The 27,218-nt window shown below is 41.3% G+C and overlaps 1 protein-coding gene across 1 annotated transcript in view; it reads right to left on the reverse strand.

Annotated features, from left to right (window-relative positions):
• Positions 1-27,218, reverse strand: part of RET (ret proto-oncogene) — an 85,494-nt gene that overhangs the window by 12,296 nt on the left and 45,980 nt on the right. Inside the window, exons 3-15 of the mRNA XM_064464875.1 lie at positions 26,815-27,108; positions 26,088-26,329; positions 23,609-23,810; positions 22,943-23,142; positions 18,387-18,645; positions 17,109-17,234; positions 15,134-15,244; positions 11,222-11,341; positions 9,370-9,626; positions 8,074-8,221; positions 4,412-4,519; positions 2,621-2,835; positions 2,390-2,512 (exon numbers count right to left, since the gene is read on the reverse strand). Coding sequence (XP_064320945.1) covers positions 2,390-2,512; positions 2,621-2,835; positions 4,412-4,519; positions 8,074-8,221; positions 9,370-9,626; positions 11,222-11,341; positions 15,134-15,244; positions 17,109-17,234; positions 18,387-18,645; positions 22,943-23,142; positions 23,609-23,810; positions 26,088-26,329; positions 26,815-27,108 — 2,405 coding nt within the window. The remainder of the gene's footprint in view (positions 1-2,389; positions 2,513-2,620; positions 2,836-4,411; positions 4,520-8,073; positions 8,222-9,369; positions 9,627-11,221; positions 11,342-15,133; positions 15,245-17,108; positions 17,235-18,386; positions 18,646-22,942; positions 23,143-23,608; positions 23,811-26,087; positions 26,330-26,814; positions 27,109-27,218) is intronic.

Here is a 27,218-nt window from a genome sequence, read left to right on the forward strand (position 1 = left end):
AGTATCACGAGCATTCATATGCCTTACTTCTTGTTCTCATGAAATTCATATATATATATATATATAATGTGCAACAACTGTTTCAGTAGGATTTGAAACTTATCCTTCTTCCTTCAAGTTTTTTCTTTTCCCCGTTTCCCTATGCAAGCAGACAGATGCTTGTTAGGTGCTGAAGAACACCACAGCAATGACTGTCTCAGAAGTAAAGAGAAACTATCCATTCAGTACATCAACACCCCGCCAAACAAAATAAATTGCCTTTATGTAAATGCATCGTTCTTAAAATACAGAGCAACTGGTATAGATCAATGTAAAACACATGCAACAGAAGATAGCTAAATGTACATGGCAAAGCCCTTTTGCATTTGATCATGTCTTCTAAAAGGTTTTTTTTTTTAAATTCACAACTTATTTTGACTTATGAAACATTCACACAGACTGGCCTGAAAAAACAGGGAAAGCTAAACTGAAAATTCACAGTATCTTTTCATAATCTTTTTCATAACATTCTAAAATTTTCACATGCAAAAATTCTCTTGGCAACTCTTTCATATTAAGACATTGCGGGAACTGAACCAACACCACTCATCTTAGAAAGAGTCAACAGAAAGTAGCATTAAACGTCATAGTCTGGCCTGGGATTGACTTGTAGAAGTTGTGCTGATGTCAGTGACAGGTGGATGCAAACAGGCAGAAAGAGGGTTTGCCTTGCTGTATTTGACAGTATTTTTTTTACAAAAATAAATAAATGACAAACCTGAACTTATCTGCTTAGTCTCAAAGTTGCTATGCTCAAGCGCTTCTTTTCAGGGAAGTAGCGATGTGAGCAAACAACTCATCTTTCTATCAAATTTCCTTTGCACAAGGTGGAACGTTACCGTATGCTGAATCCTGCTGCGAGCACTGCGAGCAGACAGAACTGTATGTAGGCACCTGACAATAATTTACTGTGGCAGGCAAAATAGAATTGCTTTAAATAACCTCTGGCAGGTAGCATTAGCTCCTAATCTACCCCGACCTGTGATGTACCATTTTGGTTAAGATTTGTTCTCTTTCATACATTTGGAAGTATTTGTAGGAGGGCTTTGCTTCAAGTCTTCTGCACAGATGTATTAATTCCCAAAATTAGGATCTTTATAGAAATTGTCTGCATTTTTTTCAACTCTTAGGGATTTTTTTAATATAGTTTTAATTATAAATTGGAAAAGAGGCACAAAAATTATGGGCATTTTTGTTTGTGTTTTCAAGCAGAGTGATGAGGAACTGGATAAATCAGAGTGCCCATCTCATTTAAAAATGGGCTGCTTTCTGCCTGTAAAAAGGTTAATAGTTAAAAGCTCTTGCAACGTAAAAAGGTGTCTGTCTTCCATATTTAAGTTAACAAAGCAAAGCACATGGTAATTTTAAGCATCCTGTGTGAACTCTCTAGCCTTAAGAAATCATTTATTAGAGACTCTAATCTCCCCAGGGAAGTGGTTGACTCAGCCACATTGGACGCTTTCAAGACTCAGCTGGACAGGGTGCTGGGCCATCTTGTCTAGGCTGGGCTCTTCCTAGAAAGGTTAGACTAGATGATCCCTGAGGTCCCTTCCCACCTGTGATTCTGTGATTTGGCACACTGCTTTTAAAAACGAACAGATCTCATCCTACTCTTTATGTATTGCCTTGCAACTTTTCACAGGACCACAGAACCGCCGAGGTCGGCAGGGACCTTGCCCCTCTGCTGAGAGCAGGGTCAGCCACAGCAGGTTTCCTGAGACCATTTCCAGCCAGGTTTTGATTATCTCCAAGGACGGAGATTTTCCAGGCAGCCTGTTCCCATGTTCAATCACTGTTATGGTAAAAAAAGTTTATTTTCTTTAAATGGAATCTCTCCTGTTTAAAATAGCACCCACTGCCTCTTGTCCTGTCACTGCGCCACACTAAGAGGACCTTAGGCTCTGTTGGGTTTATTCTCTCCCATCAGGTATGTATAAAAATCATTAAGATCCCCTGAGCCCTCTTTTCTCCAGGCTAAACAAACCCAGGTCTATCAGCCTCTTCTTGCATGTCAGACGCTCCCAGGCCTTAATCATCATAGCGACCCTTCTTTTATTAACTTTTACATATTAGAAATGAATTGGTTTTGTTGATGAGTCAACAAAAAGAGGTGGAGGATGTAATGGTGACTTAAATATGATACATTTTTTACACAGATATACATTACTGTCCCACTGATTAAGGTCGTGATTTTCCTTCATCTCTATTTTTATTTCTTATAAATTAAGAATTATTCTACGTTAATAAAAAATAGCTATTGTCTGTTTCTTCTATGCTCAAGTCCTGTACTATAAATTCATTCTCTTGATGAAGTAGTAATTCCTAGTACTGTTTTTAATGTGTACTGTACCTTGCTCCTCTTGACGTATGAATCTTCTTCATATACGTCACGGGAGAGGCCAAAGTCAGAAATCTTCATTTTGCGCCCTTCTGCCACCAATACATTTCTGGCTGCTAAATCACGATGGACAAGCTTTTGGAAGAAACCAACGATAGTGTTTAAGCTTTCTGAGGAGGAACGGGCTGCTGACGTGTCCATCTATCACAAGGACACGCTCACATCACGATCGCACCGCCCTACCTTCATTTCTGCAAGGTACTGCATTCCTCGTGAGATCTGCCATGCAAACGAGATCAGATCCCCCATCGTTAAGGCTCTCTCATCGGGGTTATCCAAATAACTTGAGTTTCTGTTGCTGTCACTACCCACGTAGCTTGGTCCTACTTTTCGGCTTTCCCTGAGAAAGCTGCGCAAGGAGCCGTATTTAGCATATTCCACAATTAAATACAGCGGGCCTGAAATAAACAAACACACTGATAAGTAAAAAATTAGTAGATAACCATTCCCCCCCCACCAAAACAAGTGTCTTCTAATCAACACGTTGTTTTGACCAGTCAGAGGCTCCAGGCACTTCTGGCCTCTACATACAAGTCACTGAATCAGCCATGGAATCACAGAATATTTTAATCTTACATCCTTCTATGCAAAGTGAGTGAGTTTCAGCCTAAATCAAAGCAGAATTCAGGCTCTCACCTATATTCCTTCATCTAGATAATTTGAGACTAAAAAAGAGACAGACTTCTTACAAATCAGATCTGTGAAAGAGCCCAACTTAGAAAAACTTTTAAAAAAATTAAAATCAAAATACTTTTCAGGAGTGTGTGATACTGAGCTCACAAATCATCTGCTAATTCCAGTGTTGTATTTAAGGTGCCTTTTCAGAGCACTCAGAAACATTCTGACATTTCCATCCATTAGTTTCTCCTCCCCATTACCCACATGAATAATATGCACTCCGTGCTTTAATGCTAAATACATTTGTCTGCTGTATCAAAGCCCTCCTACCCCATACGCCAGTGAATTAACCTGATACTTATTAAAAGGCTGTGACTCAGAAACAATTCAATTCCTTTGGGATGAAAAAACACATTGGACTGAAAAGACAAAATAATAATAATAAAAAAATCTCCCACACTGCGGGTTCCTTACGTTACTAAGACTCAGAGATGACTCAGTCCTAAACTATAGTCTCTGTCTACAACTAAAAGAGCCACTTGCAACAGAACTGGCTGGGCGAGGAAGGCAGGCCTTTGCCCAAGGTTGCAGCATGCATACAGTGATTTTAGGCCGCATAATTACAGATTGAAAAGGAAGAGGATATTGCAACGCAACTTCATTTAACATGAACAGAAATTATTCAAATCAATGCACAACAATGAAAATCTGCTTCATTGGCAGTTTAGAGTAGGTGTGTCTGAAAATTTTCCCCCTTGAAATATATCGCTCAATGACTGCAGCTTTTAGCAAATATTTCACAACAAGAAGACGACAATAGTTTTGGGACAGAGGAGGACAACTGAGTATCAATCTAACTATCCAGCTATATTTTAAAAAAAGGATCTGCAGTTGTCTTATTTTGGGGGCTTGGTTGGTTTTTTCCCCCCAGAGGGAGATCTCATTCTCTGGCACAGGCCTCAAAGCATTGTTTCAGTATGAATAACAACAACAATCATGAAAACCCCATTAAACTTTAAATATAACCCATATTTGAAAACACTTACTGAGTGTCAACGTAACGTATAAATATATATTCATAGGAAGAGAGTTGCTAGTAGATTGGTTAAATTTCAAATAGCTTCAGAATCAAAATGCATACTGAAGAAAACCACAGGAAGAACGCTTAGTTACACTGAATTAGCATTTCCCCTTCCCTTCAAACATTGCTTTTCTTATATGTCCCTCATTTTTTCAGCTAGCAGCAAATTTAAAAGGTGTTCAGCAATTATTAGCAGTGGTCCAAACCCATCAACGAACTGCTCTTTATTTCCTTGCTTGACGATTTCATCCTAGTAACAACCTTCTAATACTTACCGTCTTGGCTGCAGGCTCCATAAAGTTTGATGACATGAGGATGGTTCACCTGTTTCAAAAGGTTGAACTCTGAAAGTAGATCTCGCAGCTCACTCTGGGAAGCATTTTCTGCAGAAGTGCAAACACACAGTTGTGGTTAGGAAAGCATTACTCAAGTGTTCTCTACGTACCGTCTAAAGGATGAGATCAGCCATTTCTCCTGGAATTAGCAAGAGGTTGGAAAACTCTGTACTTTCCCACAGGACAGAAATATCCCCATCTCCACTGCCCTGCGGTCATTCATGTCAGAACCAAGTGAATGGGACTGCTGCTGCTCTGGCGCAGTAACCCGCTAGAGCCATCACTCTGCCCTGATACAAATGACTACAGAAAGAGCAGGTCAGCCAAGAATCAGGATCAGGGTCTCTAAAGCCTTGCAGATGCCGTGAAATTATTACAGACCTTTTCTGGGGTTCTAAAGCAACTTTTAGGGTGAATCAGTGCAACTGAAGCTTCAGATGCATATGAAAGCCAAGGTTTTATGTTGATCAAACAAAAAAGAACTGCTCAGTTAACTCCCATGATACAGCCCTGCTCCTCCTAAATACATTTTCTGATGGACTAAACATCCACTAATCGACTGCCTTACACTGGTAGCACACACCCAGACTTAGGGTTCAGAAGCTGAACGTACAGTTCAGATGGATTTTACTGGGAGACATGTATGCAGACTTCGCTGGTGCCCGGGGGAATGTATGGCAATATATAGCCCCAGGAGGCTTTCTCAGCTGTTCAAGCGTTTTGTTTTTGCACTGTTCTGACTAACAAACTTCCTCTTTGAACGCACTGGGGCTTGAAGGAGATCTTTAGCCATAAAGACACCATAGGTCAGAGATAACCCTTTTTCTACCTCATCCTTCATCCCTCTGACAGACAGAACCTCCCTGGATAGTTCCTACAGAGTGTTATTACTGGGCAGTTGGCAGGTATGTGCTCACCTTTACTTAAGGCTAATAAAAAACCAAGCTTAGCTTCTGATCTTCTATATGTTCTTCCGGAAAGGCTGTAAGCACTGAAGGATTTATGTACATATCCATTTAAAATACGTGTGCTAATAGTTTTCCCCTGGTCATGATAATTTTTTATTCTGTTCTGCAATATGTTTGTATCGGTGCTGTAATTTGTATCTGCCATATATTATATTATAGTCTGAACCTCCACTCAGACTTCAGAGTCTTCTACCCCAGGGCATGCAAGATCAGATGGTCTCTCACTACTGATAGGGACTACAGAAAATATGCATTTAGGTAAAACAGAAATGAACGACATCCACTTAATGCCTATTTTTCTAGCTCTGAAACTGTGTAGCATGTACAAGAACAGAACAAAGTTCCCCGAGTACCGTGCCTGTTTGTCTACTGGAAAAAACAACCTTTGATAGTGCACAAATGGAGACAATTAGCTCTGAAGCTTTATGCCCCTTGTTTTCACAAATTGCGAATAATGTCTATTTACCTATTGGTTTGTGGTTTCCCCTTTAGTTTTATTGTAATGAGGGCATTCGTATCATGCAGGAGGTCAGATTTAATTCATAGGAGAAGAGTGGTAATAATGGGCTGAAAAAATTTTCCCTCTTGCTTTAAACCTCCATCCATAGGTCCTAGGCTATTTTGGCTCAGCTAATTACTTACTGCTCCTTGTTTCCTCCCTAGTACATAATGCCAGGCTGACAAAGTAGGGGGAGTCCTACCCTGGTCCGTTCTTAACCACCAGTTGTGCCCATCTACACAGCTCAGGCAGGAGATGTGTTTCCTGCAATAAGCAGGAGGCTTTCTCCACTAACATACCGGTATACACACCATTCCCTTTCCCTTTTAAAGGTCAGGCAGTGCAGAGTCCCTAATACTTGGACAAATTACCCGCTTTGCCTCTATTACAGGGAAAGAATGGGTGACGTTGTCCTGATCCAAAATAAATATTCTGTATACTTCCTGACAGCGTTATGAAGACTACTGTGGACTAAAGCAATGTTTCTTATACTTGAGCTGTCATGTGTTAACAGTACAGTTAAACTGAAAACAACAGATAAATATTTTCAGAATGACAAATGTTCTCCACAGTCAAGTTGGAAATGGAATTTCAGGTGACTATCTGCAATGCAATTTACATTACAAAGATTCATTAGAGCCTGAAGTATTACTGCAAATGTCAGTTCAATTTATTAAAATAAGGTGCTTGAAATAACAGTTTACTCCGCTTTATCAATTCTGTCAATTCTTTCCTTCATAATAGCTAGGGAATGTTAAATCATCTGCAAGTAAAAGCAACATTTTTACCACTAAGTTTCGGAATCTTAACTCAGTCACATGTTGTTGATGAAAACGTGCTAGAAGATTGGTGACGTTAAGTGCACAAATACGAAATTAAATGATCACTAGGACTATTCTATTGATAAGGATATACAGGTTGTTACTTGAGTATTACAAGTAATGGTTAACTAGGCCTCACTTCTGAAAAGACTTAGTTCCTAGATTTCCTCCATATGACCTATTCTCCACTGAACCTCTTGCAATGCAGGCATGTGCTTCATAATGCGTCCATTTCTTTGGTAAAATGGTGGGATATAGATTGTTTTCCCTCTTTGGCTCGTGTATTCCTAGATGCCTGTTATGTAGGCACTACATGCACATATGAATTAGTACACAAAGCGGTAGGGAAGGACACAATTTTCATATCTATTTCCTCTTTCAGGCTGTGATGAATAAATGACCTTTTGAAGGAGCTGGTTAGAGCATTTCTGCTGACCTCCTTCACTATCATTGCATGTGTAGTGAAGTCCTCATTAGAAACCAGCCTCAGACATTAGATATGTAAAATCTATACTCATATAATATCTCTCTCTGTAAAGGTGGCAAAAGTCATACGTTACAACAGCTTCCACCTGAAATGTACTGGAGATTTTCTACTTCAGAGACCAAGCAAAAACATTAATTTTTTTCATGTTTATCTTTCAGTACAATTTCTTTTTCTATATGGGAAAGAAGCGGGTTTATTTGCAGCTGAAAACCACTGAACAGAGAAAGAGAAAGGAGCTCAAGGTCTCACGTTATTATCACAACATTACCTAGGCATATTTTTTGTTTCCCCTCAGCTTTAAAACTGAAAACACCAGGAGACAGTACTGGGCTATTCAAGTCAGTTTGGCAGAGCTCCTAGTAATTGAAAAGCAGATCAAAAAGTATAAAAGTAGGTGGAACTCTCAATCAGAAAAGTAACTTAATAGTTCTATTATGTCTCTTGACACGATTATAACACATTTTATTTTAAAATCTTTGTGAAAGAAAACTGGGTAGAAGGGAAAAAATAATCAGAAGGTTTTAAGAAGCCCTTGCAATATTTCCATCAATGCCAAATGAAACTAAGTACATTTGCTGGATTAAGTCAGAGGCTCCTTGTGCATCATGAATTAGGATTTGTGGAAATTACTTATTTGGGTCAAGGTAATGCTAGCTCCTGAAGTACAAAATCTGCCAGAATATAAAAGAATGCTGGAAAAAAATGGGGGCTGTGACAACGGCTGGTTTTAGCTGACCACTTACCTTCAGGCTAGCCCCTCTTAAAATCCATTCAACAGGTTACAACAAATAGTTTTCAAACCATTTCAGACTCAGACGTGAATGTACCTTTTAGCATTTTCACTGCCACAGTGGTATAGCCAGCTCTTCCCTTGAGGCGGAATGCTGTTGCCTTGACCACCTTTCCAAATTCTCCTTCTCCAAGAGTCTTGCCCAGAACCAGGTTCTTCCGAGGGAATTCCCACTTTGGATCTTCCTGCAGGAGAGAAAAGGAACCCTATAAGCTGAAGCAGGAAAAGGAGTGGCTAGCTGCACCCGAAGCCTTAACGTTCACTAGGAGAACGCTCTTCAGGAAGAGGCACGCTTTGGTGTACGATGTTTGGTTGCTCTTTTTATCAATATCAGTGTGTTGCTATAAAAGCTTCTGTACCTCCTGAATCTCCAGGTATTCTGACAGTGTTTTTCCATTACCTTGAAATCACCTACTTCAAAACAGGCTGTACATGTAGTCTGTGGATAATGGATTACATTTACAGGTCTGGGAAATCAGGTACAAATGAAACATGAAGTGATACAGGATAAATGCTTGCTTTCAGAATAACTATCAGTATGTGACCCTGGACTTCACAGCAAAGTAAATCAGTTTTACTCATGGAGTAAGGCTTTCCCTTAAGAGCTCATCGGAGACGACAAAACTTCCTCTTATGAAATTAGTGCTATTAAACTTTACGGTTGCAAAATGATGACAGATGTACAAACCAGACAAGAAATTAAAGCAAACGGAGTGCAGGGTCTGTGAAGACCTCAATATCTAACATCCAAATAGATTTGATGTTGCCACATATGTCATATAAAGCAGCAGTGTTTCTCTACCATGTCGGTCCATGAAAACACAACAGCTGGCAGGCGTCCTGGGTAGTATGTGATTCAACACAGAAAAAACTAGATTAAGGGTATGATAGTGTGACTGGGCAAAAATCCTCAAAATATGGGTAAAACTCACACTGCAACTCATGCCTACCATCTGTTTTGGTTTAGACTTACCATTGTTGCGATATTACGGCTCACCACAGAGACTACAAACCTGCTGATCATTAGTATTTAATCGAACAAAGTAAAACCATGCTACGGTCAAATGTAGAGTTTCTAAATGAAAAAACATTGGCTCATATTAGGCCTACGTTACGTTATAGGAAAACATAACAAAAATAGGAGAAGATACGGTTTATCCAATTACTTATTAAGTATCTTCAGCCCGTACACATGGTTTCTATTTTAGTTATTTGAGCTGCACGTTTCTATGACTAGATTGCATTTCTGTAACATTTTATGCATGCATAAACAACATACTTTAGGAACAAGACAGACATAGAAAAAGAGCATGCAAAATTATGTCAGGCTTACTGGTATTTTAAAGGTGTCTACAGACACCTGGTTCTCCATGGAATCCAAAGAAGGCCGGCGGACGTTAGTGGAAGAATAACTGATGGGGTAGGACTGTGCTGGGCGCCGGAACGTCATTTCTGCAGAGGCAATAGGTGGCTTTGGAGAATTCTTGTGGTAACGATGGATGAAGTAGGAAGAGAGCAGCACGGAGATGATGAAGGACAGCAACACTGCCCCTGCTATCACAGTCTTGCACACATCATCACATAGTTGCTCTGTGGACCAAGAAGAGCTGCTTAGAACTTTGCTTGTTGTTGTCTCCTACTTCCGATTTGGCAGTGCCCAGGACACACATAGGTGTGACAGAAACAGAACTCAAAATAATTTAAAAACCTAGAGGAAACCCAAATAGCTAATTCTCAATGAAATTTGAGAATTTGCAAATATGCCCACTGCACCTACCAATTCTCCTTTCATTTTGGACACCAGCAGGCAGTTGTTTGCCTAACTGCCTGTGTAAATGTAAGGATAGGTAGCTTGACCCCACATTCCTTATCTTAATAGACATAGGCTACTTCTGACACTCCTCTTTAAGACCCAGCCTACCATATATTGATCTTCTGGTACCGCTTATCTCTCTGGAGACATATGACTGAATTTTGCTTGTGGACAACAGTTTATGTTAGAGCCATCCAACCCATCAGATAAAATCTTCTTCAAATGTGAATTTAATTCATTATGTCTATTGTTAGGCATTAAAGAATATTTCTTTTCAACTGTTTAGGTTATGAGGAGACTTAGAATATTTCTGCTTTGTATTCAACAAAATAATTATTTCTGAAAACATCGCCTAATGTTGCAACTGCTTCTAAAGTAGTATGCATTGTTTCCTCCCCATTTACTACTTCCCCCTTTGCAGAAGCACTTTCAATGTCTTAATTTAGAAACGAAGTCTCTTTAAGCCTCTGTGCCCCTAGACAGCCTCCCTGGGGAGTCGCTTCCAGAAGAAACCGAGAGATCCAAAATACAGTCCTCACACTGTTGTTCATCAGATAACCCTGACTTCAGATACATACTTAACTTAGCTACATCTACAACCTGTACCCCAGAAATAACTGGAAACAGCACAGTATCTTTCTAGAATTTAAAAAACAAAAAAAAGGCAATAGCAAGAAGGTTTATGCTTCCTCCTCTTCTTTTTATGCCTATAGCCTTTACCCAAATATATGCTTATGTCTTTACCCAAAACAGTAAACTGACATATATTCAAAAAAATTCAGCTTTAAAGATGCAAAATATTTCATGTTATATTTATTATTAGCAATTCTTTTGAAAAAAACCCCAAACGGTATTTAATCCTCATCAACCTTTTTCAAACAACTGCATAGAGCATTTCTGTTTAAACAAAGGGCAATGAAAAAAACAATCCACTCCTCCTAAAACGATGGGTGCTGGCTATCTCTGGCATTCTGAAGCCAAGATTTTTGGAAATTATTAGGAGGCTGGAATTACTTGAAAGTAATGGAAGTTGTTATTCTAATTCTCCTAGCTGTCTTTGCAAATATCAGGTGAGTCTCATGAAATACAAATGCTGCTGGAAACCAAAGGATGGCCAACCTGTTTGTCATGTAGTGATGGATAAAAAAGATTCTTTAGCCAAGGGCAGAAATAACCCCGCTCTGGAGATTTTCAGGCTCTACAGTAGAAGTCAAGATGCCAGTTCTTAATTAATTTTATATTAACAGTCTCTGATACCAAAGATATTGTTTATTAACATGCCCACTAGTTTAGATCATTGTATATACACAGATGGTAGATACAAACAGAGGAAAAGATTAATATGAGAACAGAAGGTAACGTTTAGACTTACCCTTGATATCATCTTTCTCACAATAGCAGTTCTGTCTTGGGAAGCAGTAGCAAATCCCATGTCCTGACTTAATTCCAAGATTTCCAATGCCTTTCCCATGACCACCGATAATGTTGCCACCTAATCAAATACAGGCACAAGCTAACATTCTCACGAGTAGTTAAAGGGGAAAAAAAATAAGGCTCAAAGTGTTCCATGGATTTATCCCAGTATGCTTCCGAAATTTGCCAGGGCAGTGATAAAGACAGGGATTCCTGAGAATTAGAGGAGTCTAAATTATGAAATTGCTGAGATTCTGAAATGAGAGGACCTTGGACTGCTTGAACATTAGCCCTGCTTAGCAGCTATTCCCATTATGGAAGACTCTGCATTCAAATTTATCTATAATAAAAATATAATAGTTCTCTTTGCATTGCATAGCTGGGATGCTTCCCTGATTTCATGTACCCCTCAAAACATTATATAGAATCCCATTATTTAGTGCCATACATCTACCTCAATTGATCATCTCGTGGCTGTCCTGACTCAGTTTCCTCATAAAGCATTACAGATCTGTACCAGCAAGGTCACATTACATTTTAAAATTCTCCCTAAAATATCTTCTCTAGTCTACTTATTTTAGTTTCTCTCCACCCTCATCTTGGGTATTTTTTTTCACACGAGATGATGTACAGTCCAGTGGCATAGCCCAGCAGTCTACAGACTTGAGTTCTGTTCCTGGTTCTGATGCCAATTTCCTCTGACCTTGGAAAAGTCAGCATACTGTTCTAGGTATCATTTGTTCCGCTGTCAAATGGAGATAATGACAATCAGATCTGTAAAGTGCCATGGGATAGTCTAATGAAAACACTAAGAGTAAATGCCAAGTGTAACTGATTAAAAAAAACAAATCTTTTGTTATCTAAAAATGTATTGTTTAATATTAGGAAAAAAGTGCAGCAAGTCATACAGAGCTACACTTGGTTTCAAGTGGGAGCTCCTCAGGCAGAGTAACTGCAACTGTACTTCCAAGTAAATAACTTTTTTTCTGCATATATTATAGAAATGACCATTAGTTGTGACATTTTTCACATATAAACTGCCTTTAATCACAAACAGCATCGTATCGACAGAAACCAATGGGGTTCTGCAAGTTTAGCTGCCTTTCAGAAAAACTGCCTAAACCATAAAGGGATTTGAAAGATGAACAAGTTTTTGTCAATAGTCGTCATCTTATTTCAACTCATTTTCCTCCAACCCATCTAAGTCAACAGTAGAGTGAACGACTTTCTTTTACATTTCTTTGTATGTGTAACACGAATTGAGGAAGAGGATATTTTTGGCAACATAAAGGCAAACATCCTTTTTTAGAAGAAGTGAAACAGGGACTTGGGTATTTAAGCAAAGTGGACAGATTTTGACCATCTTTGTAGAGAGGCCACACCTACTAAGTTATATGCAGCTCATCTGGATTATTTTGGAAGAGGCTGTGCTGAGTCATTGCTCTTTGAGGTGACACCAGTTGTTTGAAGAAGCATGGGTGCTCCTAAAAATTCTTGACTGGCCCCCCCAGCCAGCTTTCTCTGTTGTGAAGAGGTGATGAGATAAAGTTTCCATTAGCCTCAGAAAAATCATATGTATTTATCTATATCTGCCTATGTTTGAGGACCTGCTAGAAGGGGGAAGTAGGGGATGAGCAGGTCCTATCCAAACTGTTCTTGAGCAATGGATTTGAAGAACAAAGTGTTTTTACACAGCAGGGAAGAGAGGAGTACATTTTCACTGCAGGTGTGCACTGGAAACATGGACCTTCCTATATGCATTCCAGGGACCCAAAAATGTCTTTTTCACCAAAAAGGGGGAAGTAGGAAAATTCCAAGAATTATCAATATTGTTTTGAATTGTGTGGTGTTTCACATGCTCCTGTTTTAAATCATCAGCTGTTTTCATTGCCCTGTGGTGGGAAAGAGCTTTCCCTGCCTCAAGCTCATTTGGAAAAAGGAAAAACTGTGGCCCTATCCCACACACCACACAGAAATTCCAGAAATTCAGAAAGTTAAAACACTGGTTGTTGGACAAAATCAACAACATCGTACAAATACCGCTGAAAACAGACATGCAAAGCAAAGGTGGAGACCTAAGCACTATATATTTTTTTCCATTATCAAAAAGCCAAAGTTCAGAGGAACCTACAAAGAACAGTCATTTACAAATGTTTAGCAAGATTCACCAGCCCTGAAGCAGTTACTTCCTACAGGAAAGTGTCTTGCTTAGAATGCTGTTAGGTTGCCTCTATTTGACAGGCACAGCCACAGCCCCAGTTGTTTCAGCTGAGTGCCCTTGAACGTAATATTCATAGCGTTAGCGTGAGAAAGCAATTTCAGGACCCAAGTACATAGCCATCATAATGGTAGGTGAATTATAAAAATAAGTGTTTTAGCAACTGTCTGTACTTAAAGAACATCCTTGATCTTAAAGCATCTGGGGCTTTCAATTTATTGCTTGCCATTCCCAAAGAAATGTCCTCTGCCAGTAAAAGCTGACATAATATACCTCTGCTCCTCTGAGTTCCCAAAACACACTCATTTCTTTGTCTGTAAATATACTGCTTTTGGGCACCAGCCCAGGTTCTGAATTGCATCAAATCATGTATAAAATTATCCAGCTCAAGCATTAAAAAGGCATACATAACATCTTGAAAGCTTGTCTTACTTGCCTGCTTTGATTACCTAATAAGAGAGTATTTCTTTCAGGCTTCCGTTGAACAAAACATCCGATGCTGCATATGTTGCACATCACATGTTTTAGCAGCGCAGCCTCTGGCACAAATATTTCCACTTTTAGAATGGCAAGTGGTTGCAGTTATTACCAATAAATAATTCTTTTCAGATGATTAGAGAAGTTACTTGCATTCACTTCAAGCATTTCTGGTGCTTTAAGGATTGTTTTTACGCACTCTGATGAAATAATTGCCTTTGTGATAACAGTAATTTACAATATGCAATCATGTTCTTGCATGTAAGAAAGACAAAGATGCCTCTTCATTCGTTCATTTTATAGAAGAACATAACTCCCAGCTTGTAAGAAAATGCTAGTTCCTCTTAGCCTCCCTTTTAAAATGTAAACTTGGAGTACGCAATGTCAGAGCCAGAACAATCATTCAAGAAACATCTATGTCTTTATTCCTGAATTAGGTACTGATAGATAAAACGATCCACTTAAAAATTATCATCTCGTAGAAGACTGAAATCGCTCAAGTGCAATACACTGTTTTTCTAACCTTTATATCTTCAGGGTGGTTGTGAACTTGCAGGTATGAGCAGGCATATGAGTGGAATGTAGAAAGATGTGTTCAAGAAAAAAAAACACAAATGCATTTCAATTCTTCCTTCATAAAAGCTGTTCATGTGAATCTCTGCCTGTATCTTCAAATAGATAAGGCATTGGATCATTTTGATTGTCACCTATCAAATAAGGCCAGGTGCATTTCCCCAAATGATCCTCTTCTGTAAGCACGTTTATTTTAAAATTGGAATTTATTTTTTCTTACTGATTTAAACTGGAGTCAAAATATGCACGGTTTCTATCATATCGTGCTAAAGTTTGGAAATAGGGCATTAACTTGCCCAGAACCTGTATCTGTTTAAGGAAATACCTCCACTGAAAAACACTACCTGTGAATTAGCAGGGGGAGCAGAGTGAGGATTACCGAGAAAACCTTATCTTTCCATCACTGTCAGCCAGTAGGTATTGGCTGACTGGCTTAAAAAAGAACATAACCTTAACTGTTTTGTATGATTCAAATGCAGGTATGGCAGCGCAAAGATGCTAACTATGTTGAGCTTGTAAAGCCTGCATCTGGGATCAAGAAAGTGGAACTTGAACAAGGATCAGTGGTGACACAGAAAAGCCCATCCTAAAACATTTCCGTACTTGTGCAGTCTTGGGGGCACACAGCTGGATCTTTGCTCTCAACCGCATCACAGGTGCCATCTGGACAAGTCTTGATACTTGGGGTGCACGTGGAATAGTTTGTGGTGATCCCTGTTAAGACAGAAACAGACAGCTGCACAAATACCGGGAGGCTTTGAAGGAAAGCATACTGCATCTTCTCAGTGCCTGTCTACACACCAAAGCACAGGTTACTTTTCTTTTTAAAATAAACATCTATGAATATAAATACCATCTGCTAAAGTAACAGGCAAGACAACAGCTAAAAGTAACTGGAAGAAATATATTTTTCACTATGTTTTCTGCTTTTGACAGCCCTTTGGGCACGTCACTTGCAGTTACAGTGAATATTACTTGAGAAAGAGCTAGTTGACCATTTGAGACTGAAGAGTGGCTTTCACAACTAAGGATGTCTCTACACAATTTCACGCACACTGGAATATGAAGGTTACAAGTAGTCAAGGGGAATTTGTGATACTCATGCAGTTTGAAGGGATAAAGCATCAGCACGAAGCATTGTTCTGGAAGAGTCAAGAGTACTGTCACCCATCAGATCTGAGCTACAGACCACAGATAACACTGACAACAGAGACATAGCTTCTGTGCTCACTGTCCGCTGGGGCATACCTGCTCAGAGGCTCGTTGGTGTGTTCCAAATTCAATTCATGGTCACTGAACTGGGTTTGCAGGGCAAGGGTTTGGTAGCAGGGGGGCTGCAGGGGCGGCTTCTGTGAGAAGCTGCTAGAAGCTGCCCCCATGTCCGATAGAGCCAGCGCCAGCCGGCTCCAGCACAGACCCACCGCTGGCCAAGGCCGAGCCCATCAGCGGCGGTGGGAGCACCTCTGGGGTGACGTATTTAAGAAGGGGGGGGGGGGAACCCCAAACTGTGCAGCTGCAGCTGGAGAGAGGAGCGAGAATGTGTGAGAGGAGCAGCCCTGCAGACACCCAGGTCAGTGAGGAAGGAGGGGAAGAGACGCTCCAGGTGTCGGAGCAGAGATTCCCCTGCAGCCCATGGAGGTTAGCCGTGGGGCAGAGATACACCTGCAGCCCGTGGGGACCCCACACCAGAGCAGGTGGGTGCCCGAAGGAGGCTGTGCCCCAAGGGAAGCCCACGCTGTGGCAGGGGCCCTGTGGGGAGAAGAGCCCACGCTGGCGCAAGTTTGCTGGCAGGACTTGTGATCCCAAGGGGGGGCCCAGGTGGAGCAGTGCATGGAGGACTGTGTCCCGTGGGAGGGACCCCACGCTGGAGCAGGGGAGGAGTGTGAGGAGTCCTCCCCATGAGGAAGACGGAGCGGCAGAGACAGCATGTGATGGACTAACCACAACCCCCATTCCCCGTCCCCCTGCACCGCTGGCAGGAGGAGAGAGAGAAATAAGGAGTAAAGCTAAGCCCAGGAAGAAGGAAGGGGTGGAGAGAAGGCGTTTTGAGATTTAGTGTTTATTTCTCATTACCCTATTCTGATTTGATGGGCAATAAATTAAACCAATTTTCCCAAGTCAAGTCTGTTTTGGCCATGACGGTAATTGGTGAGTGATCTCTCCCTGTCCTTATCTCAACCCATGATCCTGCCCAGCTGAGGAGGGGAGTGATGAAGCAGCTTTGGTGGGCACTTGGCATCCATCCAGGGTCAGCCCACTACAGCCACAGAGCTTATCTTGCAAGCCATAAGTCACCCATTCCAGTTACACTGCTGCAAACCCAGTTCACTATCTGGTGTTTAACGTATCATGTTCAACATCATCAGGGAGAACATCAAGAATGACCATTCCGACTTCACCTCATTCTCCTTCCTAGTGCATGTTTCATTTGAGTATTATGGTTTTCTGTTTTAGTCCCAGACTCTGTGTAGTTTACTATACCATGTTGTCCAGCCAGTATAAATGAGTTTATATCTATGGAATTCAAATGCACAATTCTGACTAAACAGAAGCTTGATTTCACACAACAGAAAGGTACCTTTTCCACTCCCCTGTCTCCACTGGCATCTTCCTGTCAGCACTCCCAGGCCACCACACTCTTCACATTCAGCATGGTGCTTACTCACAGCACAAGAGTCAGGGCAGTCCTCCTCTTTTTTTAAAACTGTTGGGAAGAGTGTTTGCTGTCAGTGCAGGACAAGGGAGATGAATATGCAAGCAAGTCAGCTCAAATGAGATGGAAAAGTCTGTTCTTAGGAGTAGATAGGAAGGAAAGACAGACAAATAAAGGAGAGAAAGACCGACTGACCCAACTATCAGCAGACTTAGATAACAATTGAAGTAAAGTCCAGGTGTTTCTCTGTCCATGTGAAATAAAAGACAAACGTGATGTCACGGTTATCTTTGCCTGATAGCACACTGTCAGTGCCTAGAACTGTAGAAACATGCTAACATACTGGTAAGAGGAATATGGGGACCATAAGTACTTACAGCTTCATACAAAACTTCTAAATTAAGGGAAAACACTTAGTACTTGGGCTAATGCTGTAGTAGCCCAAAGAGCAACAGCTAGGAATGCGTGATTTCATACACTACAAGGCTCTTGCAAAACAAAAACTCCACTGGAGGCTTTTGTTTCTTCATCCTCAACCAATTAACTCTTGGCTTAGGAGTTGTGATATGATACAAGGGAACTGAAGAAATTGTCAGGTAGAATTGTAAGGTTCTGCACAAAGTGTGATATGATTTGGAGAGAAATTATGGCCTTCCCAGTGTACTCCTCCTCTACTGTGGCTGTTGTAGAATACTTCTAACATTCTGCCCTTACAAACTTTTCAGTAAAATGAAGTTGATGCAGTTGCTACATGAATATTAAGCACAAAATTTTTTCAAAAAAGGAAAAATTAGAGTGAGAAGTGGGGAGAAAGATGATTGAATAAATATACTTAGGCCAGAAATTTGTGGGTTTGTATATATATTTACACACACATTCTTTTTTTCTTTCATAGGAATATGGGAAATACAAAATAAAGGTCACACAGACACACACAAAAGTTTCTTCTAAATTGAATATCATAATGAACATTGGGGATTGCATATGATACACCACCTTTCTGGGCATTAGCTCTTCAAACAGCTATCTGCTATAGGCAGGTCTGATTCTGAGCTCAAAATGCAAACTTTGCAATCGATATCACGTAAGTCAGAGTCCTTTTCACTGTTAATGCCATCAGTTTATAGACACGCTGCTAGTGCGTCACCCAGTACTCGCAACTCTTGTAAACAGCGAATAGTTCTAATTGACTCAGGTACTTACGAGTTCCTTCCAATACAATAGTGAGGAGGGTTTTGGTATGTTTCCTGCTCTGCTTGTCGGTAGCTTGGATAGTGTATTGTATTTCCTTGCATTCGGGTTTGCGTAGCACGGAGGAATCATTCACATAAAGGCTTCCCCATTTGTCTTCTCGGCCTTGAAGTATGCTGACAGGATAGCAGCTCCCATTGGGGGACAGTAACTTGTAGGTGATGTTCACACCACGGAATTTCATACAGTTTTCGATGCAGATTTTTCCTATCTAGGCTCAAACACCAACAAAGAAATCACAAACAACAGAAAAACAAAACTATACATCAGAAACATTCTGCGCTTCCCAAAACTATCTGAAAGACAGCCGAGCGTATTACACCTTGCAGAGTTCAGCATTTACCTTCAGTTTACAGAGCTGATGTTTTACTACCAATGCAGTACAGGAATGCCTCAACTGCATTTTATTCTCAGTGAAAATGAGAGGTAAAGCATTACCGTTGCCTTCAGGCTAACAGTGGAAATGCCAAAAGCCTTTACGCATGTGCTCGGCGATATTTGGTGCCTCTGCTGATGGTCAGCAGCATTCAGTGAGAACAAGAGCCTGTGATTTGGGAAAGTCTGAGTTCAGCCCCTGCTCTGTCCCAGGCCGATCACAGCGAGGAAAACTTTGGTTTTGCTTGAGAAAGCAAACAGCTTAGCGTGAACAAAGCTGAGGCTCTTTTCAAATAAGACAGAAATAGAAATTGCTAATACATAATTTTTGTAATACTCCACTCAAAGAGTTCCTGGCCAGCAGAGTTCTCTGAAAGCCTTAAAAGTAATAAGAACCTCATTGTTTCCCATTTGCAATTTTTAAAACACTTTTATCTGAAAATGAAAATATGTTGGTTTGCCATATTTGAACTTCTGCCTGCCAAAATATCTGTGCTAGAGCACTTTTCAGACTGAAACAATTTATCTAAGCAGCACAGGAATGTAAAGCCCCGTCTCCTGTCCAGCTCCTATAGGAACTGATCCAAAGCTCACTTTGGTTTTTCCATCTACAAGAGTGGGATTCAGATCAGGCCCAGAGGCATTGGCTTTCCTTCCAGGGAAAACCACAATGTGAAGGGTGGGGTGTTATTTAAGGGAGCTTGGTGATGGATCCTTTTCAAATGCTGCAGTTAAGATGTGTTTTCAAGTAACACCACTGCTGGTAAAAGCATATTGCTACATCTTGGGTTTAGCATTCTTATTAAAGAATGTTAAAAAAAAATAAAAGTAAGTTTTTCGTACTAAACCCTCTTTCTGTGAATCTGGACTATTTAAACTCAGAGAGGAAGCTTTTGCAGTCCTAGAAGCATACATTGTCATAGGATAGTCCCACTTCATCTAACTTATTCCCATTCATATCACTGATTGGTCACTAGGCACCATTTACTTTTTTTTTTTTGGTAACCTACAAAGACTATTTATTAAAGCAATCAGAAGCTAGGCCATTTCTTCCATGCCATCTCCTCTCCAAAACATGCTGGGACTGGCAGGAAGAAAAAGAAGTAAAGACAAGACTTCAACTGTTCATAAACTCTGTATAGATACAAGGTCTAGACAGGCCCCTTCCAATATCACGTCATCTTAGCTTTGGTGCTGCATTGCCACGGGCAGTGTTTTGCAAGCACTTAGATGATGTTTCTTTGAGGTCGTAGGAGAACATGATGATGTTCCATGGCATTAACCTTTATATGGATTAAACTGTCCTTTCTGCCTACTCTGTCATAACTGCTTTTTCCAGTCACTTTTTTTCCTGCAAAGGGGATGCAGAAGACCCCATAAAGTTGGGGTCCCTGAAGAACAGATTATCCTTAGAGTAGCACATGGGCCAGTTTTGCTTTGTCGGCATAATTTGAGGAGAAGCTCAAAATGCCCCCCTCAAGAAGTTTCTACAAGAAAGACAGGCTTTCTCTGTTTGCCTGATTCCACTAGCTAAAGCCCAAGCTTGTAACTTTGTCCTGCGTCACAGGTTCTAGGGTCAGCACGGCTCCCAGCTGCAGCAGAGCACAGCACCAGGGGAAAGAGGTAGAAGCAGAGAGTTCTTCTTTCTCATGGGGAGGGTTAAAGAGCCTGGTAATCAGGATTAACCTTAACATACAGGGGAGGAACCTACAAAGGTGCGTTTTGCCAGACACACAATAGTTAACACAGCAATACCATTGTCGGAAATAGGAATGGAAAAATCCACCTTTTGAGCTCCAGAGTTTAATAAAGTCTGGATAATGATAAAGTTCCTCTTCACTGAATTTCAGGGACATTTGGACATATAACCTCTCTAAAAATCTCAGCCAATGTTATTCATCATTTGTCTCGGTAAATGTCAATAGAGCTTTAAGTCCTTTGATAAGTTAAATGCCACTGGGCAAGCCTGTACCGTCAGGCCATGCTTCTGTTATTCAATTCATTTAGCTGCTCAAATAGACAAATGGCATCAGCCCAGCACTTAATCATTTCTTCACGCTCTTGCGTTTTCCTTAGGGCAAGAGACAGTTCAGCCTTCGTATTGATTTGGCCCAGTACTTTTCCGTACTGCTCTGGCACATCACAGCTAATTATGCAGACGACTTTAATAATGTGAAGTGCTGGGGACTAAGCTGCTCCCAGGGACTTGTGCTCCAACCTGAACCTGAGCACACTGTAAATTCAAACCGAGCCTCAGAAGTAAGAGGGTGACAGTAACTGATCGAGACCATCTCCAGAGCCAGGGCGAGTTTTGCATTTTCCTGGTCAAGAATCAGGACAAAATCTCTTTGTGAAGTTGCGATTAGGCAGCACAAAGAGAGATCTCTTCTCACAGACTTGGAGCCCTTCTTGCCAGAAACAGCTTTCCCTGCTACTGCTGCCACCCAGTGAAACGGCACAGCTAGTGAGAAGCACTGTTGTTTCCAGAAACCCTAAAACTCCCTTTCAGATGTTTGACTGTCCTGACAACATGCAGAACCAGCAGCTTAAAAAGTTAACTGGGTTTTTTTTTGTTTGTTTGCTTGGTTTGTTTTTGTTTGTTTCTTAGGTTTTTTTGGGGGTTGCATTCTGCAACTAGAAAACTATATACTCCCAGACTTCAAACAAATGAGTTCAGTCAATCTAGGGTATGCAAAGATAAACGTGGTTTAACCAACTTTAATTTGGAAGTCATTCATTCATAATAATATTGTATGTCTACACCTATATGTAAAGTCTGTGTGTATATGTATACATATATATACACACACAAAAAAATCAATTCATATATATCCATCCACACCTAACGGTTAAGTTTTGCACACTTTGTAAAACTACAGTCATGTTGTGACATACATACAGTTGCCGCCATTCCTATACGCGACGAGGGACTATGAGTATCTTACACACCTATGCTGTTACTTCTTTTAGGGGGAATCCCGCTGATTTCTCCCTATCTCCAGAGAAGGGTTTTTTACACCTCTGAGAATAAAGCTTTCACAATGTGGTGCTACAAAAAGCCCAAACCTAACATCAAAAATACGGTGATCTTCACTTTTAAATTTGCAGCCACAAGGCGTCACAAAATGTCATAAAGTAGCAGCTTTTTGCAGGGAGCCCTCTGTGTGAGCACACTTTTTGTTATTTAGGGTACTCACCGCAGACTATGGGTAAAATGCCCCTTGACTAAGCAGTAGCATTTTTATTGGTCGTGTAAGGCCTGTTCTGCTACCAGGCCATAGTACATTTCATCAGATTAAATATCAGAACACGTAATATATCTAACTTCCCTTTTTCTTTCTTTTTATAGTTAGCCAGAGGCTTAGAGATTAATAAAACTGAATTCTTCCTTAGAAATCTTCTAATGAATTGATTTTCTCTGCAATTGGGATGATGGTATTTCAGCTTCAATCCTCCTCTCTGCTGCAAATACAGCAGCAGTTTTACAGCTTTATTTAGTTTTGAGGTATGCTTTCCAGCAGCTCCCCCAAAATGGCTCATCACTGACATTTTTAATATTCACTTTCATAACACTAATTATATTGAACTAGCTCCTTATTAATGTACATGTTCCATAGGAATTACATTGTAATTTTTACCTGATTAATGTCAACCTGTTCAAAAGTGTTTCTGGAAGTCATTATTAATGGCAATAGTGGTGATTAAGCCAAAGTGAGGGTTAAATTAGGAAATACATTAATTACTAACTCGCCATTGTCTAGAGAAAAGCCATTAACATACTGGAATATGTAGAGCTGGGGATCCAATAGCTGGGACAAATTCTTTTTTTGTCCATGATATTTTTACAGTTATTTATGCCTAAGCCACTCATGGCTCCAAGTCCTTTTGTGTCTCTTTCTCCCGATTAATACTTCCACGTGTAGCCCCCCGTTCTAGTGTTTTGTGGTGGGAGAGTCAGTGTCCAGTCTACCTGCTACCCACTGCATCCAGCAACGGTCGTACCGATATCACGTTTTTCATCAATTCTACTTAAAACAGCTCCATCCAATGCTTTAACGCATCTCGCCCCAGCGATCTGTCTACTGAGCACTGTCTCTATCAGAGAGTAAAAGTATAATTAACACAGTTCTTACTTGTGCAAATCGTTCAGCATTTCTGTTCACTGTGAACTGGTACGTCGTGTTTGAAAACTGAATGCTGACAGGGAGGATGGAGACGTTGAAATGAAGCATCACTGATCTTTCTGGGCCATGAAACTCTGTGTCATTCACCAAAACATCCAACTGGAAGGAACGATGCTCTGTGACTGAAATACTTTTATTCAGTACCAGTTCTGCAAAAGAAAGGAATAGTCTATTACTGACCCACAATATCCGCAAATGTGTATTTTGATACTGCACTCCCAACAAAATTACATCAAAATTATACGTATCAAAGTTAATCCTAACAGGAAACAGGAGGGGAGATAAATATGAAAATATGCTCCTATGGAGTTATGCTCTGTGCCATTCAAGACATTTGGAGAGGTCCTCTTCCCGTCTAACTGCCACGCTGAGAATCCTACAATCAGAACCTCTTGCTTATCAATATAGACCTCACCTTCTCGTTCACTCCTTAACCCAGAGATGCACAAACCCCATGTTTTCAGTGCATGTTTAAAACTCAGCATTTGCTCAACTTGAAATTTCTCAGCTTTCTTTGGCTGGCTTAATATTTACAAAATGCTTGGAAAAGTTCAAGAGCGTATTGGCCAATTGCTAACAAGCAACTTGTCCTTTATTTGAAGAAAGAGACCTTACTGTACTCGTGTTGGGTTCCCCTCACTTGGCTGCCATTTGGGCTGAAGTGGATTTCATCGAAGATGTGCTCTACCCGAAACGTTTCGCTTATCCAGGGGTCATCGGTAATGATGGTTCCTGTGTATTTCTTTCTGCTGCTTTCAAGGGGATAAATAGGCGTGGTGTCTGCATCGTATACTGTTAGCGTTGCAAGGACAGTTCCCTAGAAGGAAATAATAAATGGCATTGCTGAATGACCTTGAAGCTTTCTTCTCCCGATAACATGTTAAGAGATTGAAATATTGGTCAAATAAAACCTTACAACTTTCACTCAAGCCCACTTTCATTCAAATTCATTTTAAGCTTCAGGTCACCACTATTTCACACCTATTTGGATCTGGGTTAGAAGCTCAAAAGAAGATGGCCGTGAAAAAGAACTTGTCATATAATCATTTGAGTCTACGCCTAAATACAGTGCTAAACTTTTGAGGTAGGAAATGAGTGCACATGCACAGCTCTCTATTTTTTTCCCCCCTTTTTTAAAAAACCCCAAAGTTATTCTACAATAGTACTAAAAAACCTGGTAATAGGTGCACTTAAAAGACAAGAAATTACATTCAGGCAGGTCAAACTCATTACCTGAAATGACAGAAGTGGCCTGGGTTGGCTGTCTTCTGCTTAGTCTACTGGATTACTGTTCTCTACCTACACATTGAAGCCACAAGGTCTTTAACATCTTTATTAGTAATTCTTTTGTTTCAGGTTCATTTAATTACTCAAAAAGATTTAAGGTTTCCAAATATAATGCTTTTTGTCCACTGGAAAATGACAGTGAAATTCACTGTGTTCTGAATGCTTTGCAGGCATTTAATTTCAAAGAGAATAATTTACTGTATAAGACCTTCGCTTTTTACCATCCAGAGCTAAATCAAACTCCCAAATCTCAACATTTTCTAAAGGAAACAGGAATTACTTTATGACCAAGCAAATGTGATGTGTTCATAGGTGTCTTGTCAACACTTGTTCTAGTCGGGAGGTGGCAGCAAACTCCCAAAATCTTTCTTTTTCCCTTCCAGGCACAAACATGAGCAAACTATACTTTGAAGGGAAAATTTGACTGCAGAAAAAGTGCTGCCTTTGTGAAACAGAACTTCTCTCATGAAAAATGCATCATTTAGGCCCCAAAAGAAGAGCCTTCTCTATACCACTGACTTATAAAGGGTTGATGCTCCAGTGGGAAGAGCCAAAGAGCCCACTTGTATACTTCTCTACTGAAGCAGGGGGTGTATGCGTGCAGGGCGCAGACATAAAGACATCCAGGGGTTTAGACCTCTTGAAGGATCACCCTGGGGCTGTAAGGGAAAAGTGGGGGGGCACCAGTAGGATCCTGGAGCTCTCCTTTAACAACCTGACACTGGAAACTTTTAACAGTTTTGCAGGTGCAATGTTTGTCTACAGCAGACAATCGCTCCTCCTAACTTTCTGTTAACTGCTACAGCATCCTAATAGATGTTCTGAACATAGTTCTGATATCTTATATAGGTTTGCATGTATGGGAAGGATACACACAGACACCTGTTCTAACAACTCTCAATTTTAGTTCCCTGGGGGAAGCAGCCTTGTAACAAATATAGAGCAGAGCTCAGTACGGGGAGATGCAGTGATCCTGACCACAGTCCCAGCAGCGGTCCATCCCAACCTCAGGAACTGCTAATGCTTCTTTACACTGTTTAAACCCTGACCCAAGCTCTTTTTTCTTTGGGGTCTGAGTAAAATATAACTCAGGGGAGGGGAATTCTACAGACTGTGCTTTTACAATCACAGCTCTGAGGAGCACGGTGCGGTCACATGCTTGATGCTGAGATCCGTTACCCAGAGCATGGCGTTCCCCAGTCTTCACGTCTCCCACTGCTGCGCTCCTACTTCAGGGACCAGATACAGAAGAACGTTTTTAGGGGTTCTCCTCCCCCTCTACTCTGCCCCAGTGAGGCCACATCTGCAGGGCTGTGTCCAGTTCTGGGCCCCCCAGTTCAAGACGGACAGGGAACTGCTCGAGCAAGCCCAGCGCAGAGCTGCCAAGGTGATCAGGGCCTGGAGCATCTCCCTTGGGAGGAAAGGCTGAGGCACCTGGGCTTGTTCAGCCTGGAGAAGAGAAGGCTGAGGGGGGATCTCATCAATGCCTATAAATATCTGAAGGGCGGGTGTCAGGAGGATGGGGTCGGGCTCTTTTCAGCGGTGCCCAACGCCAGGCCAAGGGGCCACGGGCACAAGCTGGAACACGGGAAGTTCCACCTGAACATGAGGACAAACCCCTTCCCTGTGCGGGTGCCAGAGCAGGGGCACAGGCTGCCCAGAGAGGCTGTGGGGTCCCTTCCCTGGAGACATTCACCCCCCGCCTGGACGCGGCCCTGTGCCCCTGCTCTGGGGGTGCCTGCTCACGCAGGGGTGGGACGGGGTGAGCTCCAGAGGGCCCTTCCAACCCCTACAATTCTGTGATTACCTCTTTCCTGTTGAACTCCACGACAGCCTCTGTAGTATCAGTGCCATTGGGAAGGAAGGGAGGAGAGTCATCCTCATCTAACACGTTCACCAGGAAGGGCACCTCGACCTGCATTTCTCTGAAGCCCTCTCTCACGGTACATTTGGCAATCAGCTCATATCTCTCCCTCTCCTCTCGATCCAAGCGCTGTGTCACACTCACGCCGGTGGTGTTCTCAGTGTATCGAAAGGGCAGACCTTCGGCTGAAAAACATAGCCACAGTATAAATAGGGACAGTCACTTCCCGTTATAGGACTCTGATAGTTTTCTTCTGTAATACTCTCTTGCAATCCAGTAAATCCATTGGGACGTCATGACTGCATGATAAAGGCAGGCTCAGAAGTGAAAGAGAAGGAAGTTGTGGGGCTATATTAGGGCAGGCAGAAAACAGGGAATAGATGGGGAGATCCTACAGTCTAGAAGCAGCACAATTTAAAGCTCAGGGTATTCCGAATCTGCTCCTAGCAGGTGCAAACTTCTAAACCCCATCTTTTTTCCTCAGGGAAGGAGATAGTCCTTTCCATCCTCTCTGTATAGCTCAAAGGGAAAAATCTTCAGGCTCAGTTCTTTTTTTGCTATGGAACTTCCTTTACGGAACCAGTCTAAGGGATCTACTACAAAAGAGATCTTAACAGTGCAGCTGTTTATATCTATTGCTGGTACGTGAGTGGCTCAGTTCCAGCTTTACCTGCCAGCAGTTTGTAGGAAATGCTGAGGTTCTGACACAGATGATGAACTGAGGGTAACTGGAGCTGATGAAATGTGCCTGGTGGTTTATTCTCTTTGATGTGAAAGGAGAGATCCATTTCTGTGAAGCAAAGCTGCCTTGCTGTCAGGGAGCTGCACGCTGGTGCAGTAGCATTGATCAAGGACAGGAAAACCGTGGTGCGCGTAGCAGAGTCGCATTCCTTCTCTTGGAAAGGGTGGGATGAAAGGAAGACGTACAGCATCACCTTTGATAATGGCATCCAGTTTCCTACAGCTTCAGAATAAAAAGAAACAACCAGAAGAAATACTTTATAGAAGGCAAGCCAACATTTCCTTTACCCATTTTGTGCTCTAGTCCATTATTCCACAAACCTCCATATAGTC

This window comes from Phalacrocorax carbo, chromosome 13, assembly GCF_963921805.1.
Source record: "Phalacrocorax carbo chromosome 13, bPhaCar2.1, whole genome shotgun sequence".
Classification (NCBI taxonomy): Eukaryota; Metazoa; Chordata; class Aves; order Suliformes; family Phalacrocoracidae; genus Phalacrocorax; species Phalacrocorax carbo.